The sequence below is a fragment of the Denticeps clupeoides genome, chromosome 12, assembly GCF_900700375.1.
Source record: "Denticeps clupeoides chromosome 12, fDenClu1.1, whole genome shotgun sequence".
Taxonomy (NCBI): domain Eukaryota; kingdom Metazoa; phylum Chordata; class Actinopteri; order Clupeiformes; family Denticipitidae; genus Denticeps; species Denticeps clupeoides.
In genome coordinates this window covers 15,034,586-15,048,243 of record NC_041718.1, presented here as the reverse complement: position 1 = coordinate 15,048,243, position 13,658 = coordinate 15,034,586, and the positions used below count along the sequence as shown (strand labels likewise).

Below are 13,658 nucleotides of genomic sequence, written 5' to 3'. Positions count from 1 at the left end.
GCTAATTATAGCTTACAGACCACTCCTCAGATGCACAAAACCGGTTCTGAAGCCGATGAGAACCTGGCCAGCAGGATCCATCTCTGCAATTCAGAAGAGTTTTGAGTGCACTGACCTGGCAAAACGGCGACACCATCAACTTGGAGGAGTGCACGACATCAGTCAGCAGCTACATCAGCAAATGCACGTTAATGCCTTCAAGTCCATCACCACGAGATCAAACAAGAAGCTGTGGATGACTGCAGAAGTACGAAGAACTGCTCAAAGCTCGAGACTCCACTTTCAGGAAGCGTGACAAGGTGGCCCTAGGAACAGCGAGGCCCAAACTGTCTCAAGCTATTAGAGCAGCAAAGCGTGCACAGGGGCAGAAAATCCACAGCCACTTCCAGGACAGTGGTGACACACAGCGCATCTGGCAGGGGATCCAGGGCGTCACAAACTACAGGCCTAAAACCTCTGCCTGTGACAGTGACCCATCAATACCGGATGCGCTGAATGACTTTTATGCACGATTCGACACACGGAACGACGTGACGGTGAGGAAATCCAACCGTTCTCAGGTGCTGTGTCTAACCACGGAGGACGTGAGGAAAACTCTATGCAGGGTTAACTCACGAAAGGCTGCTTGACCAGACAACATCTCTGGTCGTCAGACCATGTGCAGACCAGCTGACAGATATTCTCACCCACATCTTTAATATCGCACTGAGCACCGCCGTCGTTTCGACATGTCTCATGGCCACCACCATCCTGCCCGTGCCAAAGAATTCTTTAGTGTCGTGTCTCAATGACTACCGTCTGATAAAGAGGCTGGTCATGAAACATATGAAGATCCTGCTGCCCTCCACCCTGAACCCACTGCAATTTGCCTATTGTCCAAACCGCTCCATGGACGCTGCCATCGCCCTCACTGCATCTGCATCTGACCCTCACCCATCTGGACAATAAAGACACATATGCATGAATGCTGTTCATAGACGTCAGTTCAGCATTCCTCACCATCATTCCTCAGCACCTGTTCGAGCCTACTGGGTCAGCAAGAACGATGAGTCAGTGTACAGAGAGGTGGTGCAACGACAAAACAAACGAGATGATTGTTGACTTCAGAGGAGAAGGGAGGGACCAGTCTCCACTGAAAATCGACGGATCTTGTATGAAGATCAAAAACACAAAGTTCTTGAAAGTTCACTGTGTTCATCTAGAGGAGAAACTCTCATGGGCTCTCAACACCAGCTCAACAGCCAAGAAAGCCCAGCAGAGTCTTTTACTTCCTGCAGAGGCTGAGGAAAGCCCATCTCCCACCACCCATCCTCACCACCTTCTATAGAAGGACTATTGAGAGCATTCTGACCAACTGCATCACTTGTTTGGTTTGCAAACTGCATTGCAGTAAAACACAAAAAATAGTTTGCCGTTGACATGGAAACTACTTCTGTACAGCTTCAGATGGAGATGATTGAGCTGCAGTGTAAAGATTGCGTTCAGCAAGGCAACGGAAACACTGTATTTTGCGTGGTATCAGCGCTTCATATTGCTAGGCCTCTATATATAAAGACTTTGTGGGATATGGTCCGTGGGCCATGAGTTTGACACCCATGGTCTACACCTAAATAATGTCTGGAGTGGTAACCTTCAGAATCTGACCGTTGATGAATGGTGTGTTGTATCGATTGGATTGATTATTGATATTTGCATTTTAACACTTTAAAGGGGATCAAATATCAAAAATCTTCATAAGAGCTTCTATGCTTTGCTGTTAATAACTTGTAACTGCATTACCACTTAGGCCCCTGATTGCCAAGAAGAACCCTAAGATCCCCATGTCAAAGATGATGACAGTCTTGGGGGCGAAGTGGAGGGAATTCAGTGCCAACAACCCATTCAAGGGCACATCCGCCACGGCTGTGGCTGCAGCTGTAGCTGCTGCAGTGGAAACGGTTACAGTGGCCCCGCCCATCTCGTTAAGCAGCTTGCAACAGGGCTCTCAGCTAGGGCCAATCAGAAAAGCCAAAACCAAAGAAGGAAAAGGTAACAGCGTTATGTGATAATGTGCTTTCTGATTTACATGCAGTAGATCTTTGGAGGGAAAGAAGAATATTTTTCTAAGGTTTACAAAAAGGATTAGCACTGAATTATACAAGAAAAGGAAACCTTGATATTATAATATAAGTTTATTTTCTGATGTTCTTTGATTTGAAGATCATGAGATTTAAATTTGGGTTTGTACGATTTACATTACAACATACATATGAACATCTTTGTTCATACTGCTTGTAATATCACATTTCACAAATATTTAGAATAAAAATTTGTCTGCATCATCGCAACCTTAAGCCCTAGTACTCTCAAGCCAAAGATGTGCAATGGATGACTTCATGTCAAAAATATCTATTATTTCTCTCGGCTTGTTTTTGTCCTTTCTTCTCAACTGCATTTTAGGGCCTGGGGTCAGGAAGAAAAGTAAAAGCGTGAAGGAGACAAAGAAGAAGGGGAAGGGGAAAAAGACCAAATCAAAGTCAGGCCAGAGCGGCAAGAGGAAAAAAGCCTCCTCGGTGAGAGCTGTTTTTCTGCCGCAGTGTCACACAAACATTACTAGACTACAGAGAATATTTAAAAGCCATAATTGTGTCTTCATTATGTGCCTAAGATGACTGTTATTAATTCCAAGAACATTTTCACATTCTGAAATGGTTATGAGTATGACAATTTGATACTAATTCTGCTCATTAGTATTCGTTAGCTTTCACCTAATGGAAGAATTTTGTGAGGCCTTGTATGCCGACTCTGTTTATCCACGTTAGAGTGAGGAAGACTTCCTGGACGAGTCGGACTTTGACGATATCAGCATCCACAGTGCCTCTGTCCGCTCTGATGGCTCAGTCGCACCCAAGAAGAAGGCGAGGCGAGGTCGTAAAAAGAGAAAACGTGAGAGCATCAGCCACATTTGAAAGTGAAGGCATTGTCATTGTGATACACTGCAACACAGCACATGGTGCACACAATGAAATGTGTCCTCTGCTTTTTAACCCATCACCCTTAGTGAGCAGTGGGCAGGCATGACAGTGCCTGGGGAGCTGTATGGGGGGGCTTTGCTGAGTGTTATAACTTTATTTTTATTTGGAGTTTTTTAAAAAATTGAACATTGCAAGAGGTACAGGCACTAAATGCCTGATATTTAAGATCTTTATATCACCAGCTAGAGTAATTCTTGATCATGACGATTATTGCAATCTATTGCAACAGGATCCAACAGTATTTACATTTCTGCCAGTTTGTGAGTGTCGGCCTCTTTCTGCACTAAAGGAGAGGATGGAGACGGCTATGAGACGGACCACCAGGATTACTGTGAAGTGTGCCAGCAGGGAGGGGAGATCATCCTGTGTGACACGTGCCCCCGAGCGTACCACCTGGTGTGCCTGGACCCTGAGCTGGAGAAAGCGCCAGAGGGCAAGTGGAGCTGTCCTCACTGTGTAAGAGCTTCGTGGATGACGATTTTTCACTTTGTGAGATTATTTAACATTAAATAATAAGAGCTCCCCTTCCCCTGCCGTGGCTAGAAATGGCAATAGGTGTAAAGAGTACTTTGCTGTTCAGAGAGCTCTCCCCTGAAAAAGTAACAAACAAGCGAAGCATTGCAGTTGCTCGGTGATTGGGTGTAAAAATGAGCACAAATGTATTTTTTAGTTCTGCCACACAAACCTCTGAAGAACCGGTTATTTTTATTTTTTTTTTTGTTCACATTGTTGTTGGAGAACTGTGTTGATAATGTCATTTCAGCAAATGCCCACTCAACTTCTATAGGCTACTCTCCTCCCTGTCCCGCCTCTCTTCTCCTCATTAGCATTTAAAGCTACACACACCATCCTGCATCCTGGGGAAATCTCATTGTGGGACTGGCTAAAAGTGGCCGTAATTCTGCACCATGGCTGAATTTCAGAAAGAGACTTCTTTGTATTAGGGGACCGATATAAAAGCAAAAAATAAATAAATAGTGTAATGGGACCTTTAAGAACTGTGACAATTTGCAGCCCTCTAATGTTTTGACTCTGTAGAATTTTGCTGAAGTCACTGATGAAGAGCTTAGGCTGATGTTCCAGTGATGCTTTTGAAGATGGAGTCTGTTGGGAATGGAAATTCTTACACAAGCTTTGTTGGTTGTTTTGCATTATGGAAATGCCTTCTGAATCATTTCCAGGTTTCAGAAGTTTTCAGATGATCAGAATGTTCCTAAAAAAATATGTTGTGAAATGTGGTCTAAACCACAAGCTCAAGAACCTTCTTAGAGCATCACAGTTAGATTGTTGACTTGATGGCTGGAAATATTCACTCCGAGCTGGCATGCAACTCATGCGTCATACATCTCTACTTTATGATAGCTTGTTTCAGAGCAGATGTTGCTGATGATTCTTTTCAGGAGAAGGAGGGCATCCAGTGGGAGGCTAAGGACGAAGAAGATGAGGAGGAGGAACCAGCGGGTGAGGAGGAGGACGACCACATGGAGTTCTGCCGGGTGTGTAAGGACGGCGGGGAGCTGCTGTGCTGCGACACCTGCCCCTCATCCTACCACATCCACTGCCTGAACCCCCCGCTGCCCGAGATCCCAAATGGAGAGTGGCTGTGCCCACGCTGCATGGTGAGGAATCACTGCCACTGTTCAGTGGAACTGAGTTCAGTTCCATTCCAACATCATTTTTATCCAGTAGAAACCTGGATCCATTCTGCATGAAATGGAGGTGTGCTTAGTTAAAGAAAAATGGCATTTCATAAAACCCTATTTTTGCTTCTGACTGAGGGCTGTTGTACTTAGACCAAAACAACCCAACAAAGTTGACATCATGAAATATAATGTAATTGTTTAATTATATATAATATACAATTATTTTGCAGTTTTTGCAGGAACTTTAAAGTATATCAGGAAATCAGTTTTTAATATGTTGGAACTAAATGGCAGACCTCTTATTTGCTTCCCCAGTGTCCTCCTCTCAAAGGGAAGGTGCAGAGGATTCTTCACTGGACCTGGGGAGACCCCCCATTGCCACCTGAAGGTCCTCCAGGACCAGACGGGGAGCCAACAAACCCCCTGACCAAACCGCCACTGAAGGGTCATCCTGAGAGGATGTTCTTTGTTAAGTGGGCAGGCCTGTCTTACTGGCACTGCTCCTGGGTCAGCGAGCTGCAGGTAAGAGAGCCTTCAGCACGCAATACCTAAATAAGGTCATCAAATATCTTCCTGCAGTACTCATTTTTCCTTGTATCAGATTAGCTCTCCACTCAATTCCTCTCTTTATGCCATATGCAAATTCAGACTTGGGTTAAAAAGGTTCTGTCTCAGAAATCATTACCTTGCAGATTCTGAGCTTTGAACATCCCATTTGGCTTCAGTGAAATATTGCACATAGCTTATATATTAGTGTCTAATGCCTCACAGATCAAACATGTTACTTAAAATGATTTTACTAACGGTGTTATCTGGCGTTAGAGTGAAAATGTTGACTTCCATCCCTATTCCCAGCTGGAGCTCTATCACACGGTCATGTACCGAAACTACCAGCGCAAGAACGACATGGACGAGCCCCCGCCATACGACTATGGCTCAGGAGACGAGGAGATGAACATTGAGAAGAGGAAGAGTAAAGACCCTCAGTATGCTGCCATGGAGGAGCGTTTCTACCGATATGGCATCAAACCTGAGTGGATGATCATTCACCGGATCCTCAACCACAGGTAGGCCTAGATTTACATGTAATGTCAATCAAGCTGTTTTTATGTTTATTTGAACACATTATATCAGTGTTTCATGTCTCTACAGTTATGATAAGGATGGAGATGTGCATTACCTCATGAAATGGAGAGACCTGCCTTATGACCAGTGCACTTGGGAGGTGGACAACTTTGACGTCCCCGAATATGACCGCTGCAAGCAAGCTTACTGGGATCACAGGTTAGTAATACTTACTCTTTGTCTCTCAATTTCAAAAGCATATGGAGCAGTAATGGTGTGTTACTGCAGGGAGCAGACACTGGGGGAAGATCATCGCCCTCTGGTGGTGAGAAAGGGGAAGAGACCCAAGGATGAAGAGAAGAAAGAAGGCCCTCCTGAGACTCCTGTGGTTGATGTATGTTTGCATTCATTCACCCAGTTTGCACCTTACATTGAAACATAGTCTGCAATTAAAAAAAAATGAACAGAAATTATATTCCACAAAAGAAAAATGAATACATTTTAATGCAGAGTATAAAGGCAAATAACACATGACATCATTGAAATGCTTTTTATGTATTCTGATTATGGTATGGTCCTAAATTCATTTTCTTCCCCATAAGTATGTTTGACAAAAATGTGTTGTTCACAATCGAAACAATAAACAAACAGATGAAACTAAATGTTACTAAAGAGTTTTAATTAGTCGTGAGCAAATTGGGAGGGTATTTACAATATATCTAACCCTGATATATGGTTAAATTGATATCTAATGTAGACTTCTGTTTCCTAGCCCACTGTTAAGTTTGACCAGCAGCCGTGGTACATTAATGCTACGGGTGGAACACTGCACCCCTATCAGCTCGAGGGACTCAACTGGCTGCGCTTCTCCTGGGCACAAGGCACAGATACCATCTTGGCAGACGAGATGGGGCTGGGCAAAACAGTGCAGACCATCGTCTTCCTTTACTCACTTTATAAGGAGGTGTGTGCAGTGCAAAGCCCTTGACCCCACACCTTATCTATTTCCAGATCTTAATCCTAAATGTCCATATATTCTCTACAAACTGAGTTAATTGCTATTATTAGAAAGTATATTCAAATGATTTTCTGTCACAGGGTCATTCCAAGGGGCCATTTCTGGTGAGCGCCCCACTCTCGACCATCATAAACTGGGAGAGGGAGTTTGAGATGTGGGCTCCGGACTTCTATGTGGTAACCTACACTGGTGACAAAGATAGCCGTGCCGTCATCCGAGAAAACGAGTTCACCTTTGAGGACAGCACGGTCAAAACTGGCCGCAAGGTTTTCCGCATGAAGGTGGCCAAAGTCATTGTGGAGATTTTTGAGAGATTTTGAGACCCTTTTGTGGCAAATGATAACATCTCCCCGTATGTTTTGCCAACAGAAAGACACGACCATAAAGTTCCACGTTTTGCTGACCTCATATGAATTAATCACTATTGACCAAGCCATTCTGGGCTCGATTGGCTGGGCCTGCCTTGTGGTGGATGAAGCCCACAGACTCAAGAATAATCAATCAAAGGTAAACTGTGCACTGGAACAGTGTCATTTCTCCCAGTTAATTAAGGACTTGTCCGTCTTTACATTCGTTCAGTGTGCATCCATGTGTTTTGTGTTTATGTCTGCTTTGATTGACTCAGTTCTTCAGGATCCTGAATGGCTATAAAATCTACTACAAACTACTGCTCACTGGGACACCCCTGCAGAACAATTTGGAAGAGTTGTTCCACCTGCTCAACTTTCTCACCCCTGATCGCTTCAAGTGAGAACCTCATACACGCAGCTTCACCAGATTCCGGTTTTAACTGCTCAGGGCTGTAGCTGAGGGAATGAAGTCAACATGGCTGCAACTCTTTCTCTGCACACTTTTAGTATAATCATGCATCATACCCAGGTCTAAGAGTGTTAGCAGTATAGGACCCATTATTTCACACTTCCTAGAACTGTTTGATGAAATGTTTCCTTTTTGCCATGTTCACAATACCGGAGCAAGGAATGATTGTAGTCCTAGGAATGCATGTTTAGGAGGTCTAATTTTGCTCCTTTTTCAAGTCTTTCAGACACACAGTTTCTATAAATATGTATAGACATGCTCACAGATTTGACGTTGATGTTGAATACATCCTGGCTGGAGTCACCTCACAGTTTCTGTTATTGTGGGAGCTGTTTCTAAAGTGTTTAAAGAATCTCCTGTCATTTCATTATTTTTTAGCAACTTGGAAGGCTTCTTAGAGGAGTTTGCTGACATCTCTAAAGAGGATCAGATCAAGAAGCTTCATGACCTGCTTGGGCCACACATGCTCAGAAGGCTGAAGGCGGACGTCTTTAAGAACATGCCAGCGAAGACGGAGCTGATCGTCCGCGTTGAGCTCAGTCCTATGCAGAAGTGAGTGGGTGTAGTTACGACACCTGCTGTACATGAACTGGCCAATTCCACTGTATTAGCAGGATTGTTAGTTCTGGACCTTGACCGTCAGATGCTGACCCTTCCTTGCTCATTGACTCCACAGGAAGTACTACAAGTTCATCCTCACAAGGAACTTTGAGGCTCTGAACTCGAAGGGTGGTGGCAACCAGGTGTCTCTGCTCAATATCATGATGGACCTGAAGAAATGCTGCAACCACCCGTACCTGTTCCCTGTGGCTGCAGTGGTGAGAGGAAGCGTGGGGCATGTAGGGTGACAGGACAAGGACATTAGCGGCTTCTTTAGGGAAGCTATGGATGCAAATGCATTTCTACTTTTGTTTAATGTGTGCATTTGTTTGCCATACAGTTGAAGGAGATTATTGGTTTATAATTCTGAGGGTAGTATTAAGGCAACGGATTAACTCCCACCTCTGTCTTTTCATTAGTACTTGCAGAGGTTGGAAAAACAAATGTTCCTTTCAACTTAATTCCAGGAGACTGCTTATTTTAGTCCCTGACTCCCAGCTCATAACGCATTCATATTACTCACAAAGATGCCCACGCTCATTGCATTGTGGCAAGGACCTTCTCTATACACCAAAAGAAGTAACAGCGACACTCAGGGCGGAGTGGGAGGCTTGCAAGCCTTTTATTCAGTAAAGAAAAACTGTTTACTATGCACTGTGCATGCTATGCGGTCATCAGAGAGGTGGTCAGTGGATGCAGTCCCTGCACTTCTGAATTTTAGGTAATTAAGAAAAACATTTCAATAAACTGTATAAAGTGCATTCTTATATTTTATATATTTCATGTTAGGAAGCTCCTGTGCTGCCCAATGGTTCATATGATGGGAATCTGCTAGTGAAATCCTCAGGCAAACTCACCCTGCTGCAGAAGATGCTGAAGAAGCTCAAAGATGAAGGCCACCGAGTTCTCATTTTCTCTCAGGTTAGTTTTGGCTGCATTTGAACAATCAGGTTTTCTAGACTAGTAAGTTCTGCCGATTCTTGGCATGTTATATTGTTATGGATTCAGTGTTCCTCATTGTCATCTCAGATGACTAAGATGCTGGACCTACTTGAGGACTTCCTGGAATTTGAAGGCTATAAATATGAACGGATAGACGGAGGCATCACCGGTGGTCTGCGGCAGGAAGCCATTGACCGCTTCAATGGTGAGATTTTCCTCTCTTGCATTCCCACCTTTATCCAGCAGAGGGCAACATACTGAGTCTGCGTGTGTGTCCATCAGCACCTGGTGCACAGCAGTTCTGCTTCCTGCTGTCCACACGTGCTGGAGGATTGGGCATCAACTTAGCCTCTGCAGACACCGTCATCATCTACGACTCTGACTGGAACCCTCATAATGACATACAGGTAAACATACAGCAGGCAAATGTTAACCAAACATATTCATCATCATTTTGTCTAATCTTTTAAACGTCCTTAAATGAACTAAAAGACAGTTTATAGCCCTTTGTAGACTATTTCATGGACAGTTATGTCATTCCTTTTAATTTTACTATGCATAAATTACTCTAAAAAACTCCCTTGCACCCTTTCTTTGCTCTGCAGGCGTTCAGTAGGGCTCATCGTATTGGCCAAAATAAGAAGGTGATGATATATCGCTTTGTAACGCGTGCCTCCGTGGAGGAGCGCATTACCCAGGTGGCCAAGCGGAAGATGATGCTCACCCACCTGGTGGTGCGGCCAGGCCTGGGCTCCAAGACCGGCTCCATGTCCAAACAGGAGCTGGACGACATCCTCAAGTTTGGCACGGAGGAACTTTTCAAAGACGACGTGGAAGCAGCCCGGAACATCGGTGCGTAACACAGATCAAATTGGTGTAGAGAATGTGTTTCACAATCATTCTCAGCATTCGGAACTACAACCCTCCTACATTATTTATTTATTATAATATAATAATTTGTTGGTTTGATTCAAGTACTTGACTCAAGTGTGTTCCAAAGTACTGCTAATGCAGATTTATATTTTCTGAAACTGAGAGTCCACATTGTGAAACACAGCACAGCAAATGGTGACACAACGAGATGTGTCCTCTGCTTTTAACCCATCACCCTTGCTGACCATGACATGCACCTGGGGACCAGTGTGTATGGATGGTGCTTTGCTCAGTGGCACCTTGGTAAATTCGAACCGGCAACCTTCTGATTATGGGTCCGTTTCCTTACCCACTAGGCCACCACTGCCCTACGCAGTGACTCTTCTGTTTTCATGTTTTCTCAATTGGACCTGTGGGATCATTTTAATGTGTGCCTCTGTTCTCAGCAGCGCTTTGCACAGAACAACAGGAGAGACTTGTATCATTCAGTCTGTTGGTTGTGGACTGTGTTTATTTTGGCCTGTGTGGTTTCCACCACACCAGTGTCAATTTTTAATTTCAATTTATCATATTAACATTATTCCACAAATACCATTTATTACCACAGACATTTGACATTTATTAAGTTAAACGCAAAGTTAAATGCAAAAATAGTGACTTTTATCTACAGAAAAGGATATAGAAGACCATAAACACTATAATAGCCAAATGTTGCTATTGTAATAAGTGCCAGTGTAGTGTAATAAGATAGAAATTAACCGTTTCTTTTATGTTTTTGTAATATTATGCCAGCCTTTTCTAGCACAGGTGTGAGAGCAGGATTGTTTTCTTGCTGCCAGTGTCCTCTGCAGTCCTCACTGTGTCTCCATTATCTATAATGGGCCCAGAGGTACTTCTACTGATGTACATTTAGGCTATAATTAAACAAACGTATTCTTCTCTCCCCTCTACTTTCTTCTCCAGGGGACATTAAGGACGGGGAGGAGGGCAGCGTGATCCACTACGATGACAACGCCATCTCTAAACTGCTGGACCGCAGCCAGGATGCCACTGAGGACACGGAGATCCAGAACATGAACGAGTACCTCAGCTCCTTTAAGGTGGCCCAGTACGTGGTGCGAGAGGAGGACGGAGAGGTCAGCATCGCCCTGTTCTGTTGTTTGGGAAAGAGGGGAGAAGCCAGAAAAAACAGTGAAGCCAAAACACAATGAAGATTTTAGAAGTTTCTCACGAAATCTGTGGACCGCAAATATTTTATTTTGTTTCTCAGTGTCCTGATATTCATTGGTTATGTTACGCCTGGGAATGGTCAAAATAAAAGATACGGACAAGGTTCACATATTTAATTTGGCGCCAAAATATGTTGGCTGTGCTGTATTTTGGTAGCATGTGCGTTCTACTCTTTGGAAGTGTGTGTGTATCTGTGTTCAGTAAATGTCTGAGTCCAGGTGAGTTTCCATAGTAAAATGCATCATTCACACTCTGTATGCTTGTGTTTGCTGCTCTGTGTGTGGGTGTGTGCATCCTCTGCAGGAGGAGGTTCAGCGTGAGATCATTAAACAGGAGGAGAACGTAGACCCTGACTACTGGGAGAAGCTGCTGAGGCACCATTACGAGCAGCAGCAGGAGGATCTGGCCCGTAATCTTGGCAAGGGCAAGCGCATCCGCAAACAGGTCAACTACAACGACACCTCCCAGGAAGACCAAGGTAGAGCGCCTCCCTCACACTGCCAGTGGGTTATCAGCGGCCCAGGCAGAGCCTTTTCTCGGGCTTGCAGAGTCCCTGCCTGCTGTGATAATGTAGCCCAGCTTGTGAGAACGTAGAGGCAGCATATGAAACAAAACAACTGAAAAAAAAGAGATGTGTTTGGCTGACTATCTGGCCATGTAGGAGAGCTGTCAGACAGGCTGCAGTGCAAAAGCGCAAACAACTGAAGAAAAGAGGAGTTGGAAATTGTACGTCCTCTTGTATTTTCCTCAATGAAATTAACCCATAACTCAAAACCGGTTTCGGTGTCTCCATTTAAGTGGCATATCACTGGTGTGCAGCCAGCTCTAGTAGCCTAGTGGGTAACACACTCGCCTATGAAACAGAAGACCCAGGTTTAAATCTCACTTACTACCATTGTGTCTGAGCAAGACACTTAACCCTAAGTTGCTCCGGGGGGACTGTCCCTGTAACTACTGTAACTAAGTCACTCTGGATAAGGGCGTGTGATAAATGCTGTAAATGTAAATGTAAGTCAAGTAGAACTCTATTGCATCATCAGCCACACACATTAAAGCACTGAGTGTAGATTTACATTTACATTTACGGCATTTATTAGACGTCCTTATCCAGAGCGACTTACAATCAGTAGTTACAGGGGACAGTCCCCCTGGAGACAAGTGTCTTGCTCAGGGACACAATGGTAGTAAGTGGGATTTGAACCTGGGTCTTCTGGTTCATAGGCGAGTGTGTTACCAACTAGGCTACTACCACCTCTAAAATATTGACCCTATGGACAACAAATAGAGGACAACAAACAGCACACTGATAAATGTGGAGATCAACATTGAAGAGTAAAATGCATGAGGAATGAGGAAATTAGGAAATTTTCATGATTTGATTTAGAATAGTACAGTTTGCGACTCTTTCTAGTGACCGGTTTTACCCAAATTAGAAATAAATTTTGAGACCACTCTGTTTCAGTCACACTGTGTCATGAGCGGATCATTCTTTCTCCTTGCATTTATGGCAGTGAGGAATGTAGTTTAGTCTAGAAGAGCTTCTCCTGAGCCAGGAGAACATTGCTCCATAAACAACACCGGCGAGCAGCGTGTTTATACATGGTGCCAGTGGCATCTTCTGCATGGTGTGTGCTTTTTTTCTCTCTGATCTGTGACTCAGAGTGGCAAGATGATCTTTCAGACAATCAGTCCGAGTACTCGGTGGGGTCCGAGGACGAGGACGAAGACTTTGAAGAGAGGCCTGAAGGTAGGATGCATCTGGTCTATCTGGTCTGCTTCCCATGATGGTACACCGTGTTGTTTGTACTGAAGAGACCTCCTGTCTTCAGGTGGACGTCGGCAGTCTCGCAGACAGCTGAAAAGTGACCGGGACAAACCACTTCCACCACTGCTGGCTCGAGTTGGGGGCAACATTGAGGTCCGGAAACTGCATGAACGTTCCGTCATAACTCAGTGTTAGGATTGAATTTTCTCAGATACACGTAGATGGCTCTGCCAATCAAATGAATGTTTTTCATTCTTTGTGCATAATGTTGATATTGATGTTATTGTGTGTTTTAGGTTTTGGGTTTCAATGCACGCCAGCGCAAAGCTTTCCTGAACGCCATCATGCGTTGGGGCATGCCCCCTCAGGACGCATTCAACTCCCACTGGCTGGTTAGGGACCTGAGAGGGAAGAGTGAGAAAGAGTTCAGGTGCTTACTTTGAGACATTTTCATAACTTTTGGGGGGTTTAAGCAAAAATCTCTGTATTCATTATTTCCTGTTCTTGTTTTTGTGCGTCAGGGCCTACGTGTCTCTGTTCATGAGGCACCTGTGTGAGCCAGGGGCAGACGGAGCAGAGACGTTTGCTGATGGGGTTCCCCGAGAGGGGCTGTCCCGCCAACATGTTCTCACAAGAATTGGGGTCATGTCTCTTGTCCGCAAAAAGGTTCCTTGTCAACCCATCCTTAA

The 13,658-nt window shown here is 44.3% G+C and overlaps 1 protein-coding gene across 7 annotated transcripts in view; it reads left to right on the top strand.

The window, feature by feature from the left end:
• Positions 1-13,658, top strand: part of chd5 (chromodomain helicase DNA binding protein 5) — a 32,248-nt gene that overhangs the window by 12,041 nt on the left and 6,549 nt on the right. For 6 of the 7 annotated variants that reach the window (XM_028998178.1, XM_028998174.1, XM_028998177.1 and 3 more), the window contains 25 exons: positions 1,787-2,028; positions 2,440-2,552; positions 2,802-2,925; positions 3,304-3,470; positions 4,415-4,633; positions 4,973-5,179; positions 5,513-5,724; positions 5,810-5,941; positions 6,011-6,116; positions 6,495-6,686; positions 6,821-7,021; positions 7,110-7,247; positions 7,366-7,487; positions 7,938-8,111; positions 8,236-8,377; positions 8,949-9,080; positions 9,189-9,306; positions 9,384-9,508; positions 9,707-9,953; positions 10,938-11,110; positions 11,508-11,682; positions 12,865-12,951; positions 13,034-13,122; positions 13,266-13,399; positions 13,491-13,635. In XM_028998178.1, coding sequence (XP_028854011.1) covers positions 1,787-2,028; positions 2,440-2,552; positions 2,802-2,925; positions 3,304-3,470; positions 4,415-4,633; positions 4,973-5,179; positions 5,513-5,724; positions 5,810-5,941; positions 6,011-6,116; positions 6,495-6,686; positions 6,821-7,021; positions 7,110-7,247; positions 7,366-7,487; positions 7,938-8,111; positions 8,236-8,377; positions 8,949-9,080; positions 9,189-9,306; positions 9,384-9,508; positions 9,707-9,953; positions 10,938-11,110; positions 11,508-11,682; positions 12,865-12,951; positions 13,034-13,122; positions 13,266-13,399; positions 13,491-13,635 — 3,916 coding nt within the window. The remainder of the gene's footprint in view (positions 1-1,786; positions 2,029-2,439; positions 2,553-2,801; positions 2,926-3,303; positions 3,471-4,414; positions 4,634-4,972; positions 5,180-5,512; positions 5,725-5,809; positions 5,942-6,010; positions 6,117-6,494; positions 6,687-6,820; positions 7,022-7,109; positions 7,248-7,365; positions 7,488-7,937; positions 8,112-8,235; positions 8,378-8,948; positions 9,081-9,188; positions 9,307-9,383; positions 9,509-9,706; positions 9,954-10,937; positions 11,111-11,507; positions 11,683-12,864; positions 12,952-13,033; positions 13,123-13,265; positions 13,400-13,490; positions 13,636-13,658) is intronic. The other variant, XM_028998175.1, reaches the window with a different exon arrangement.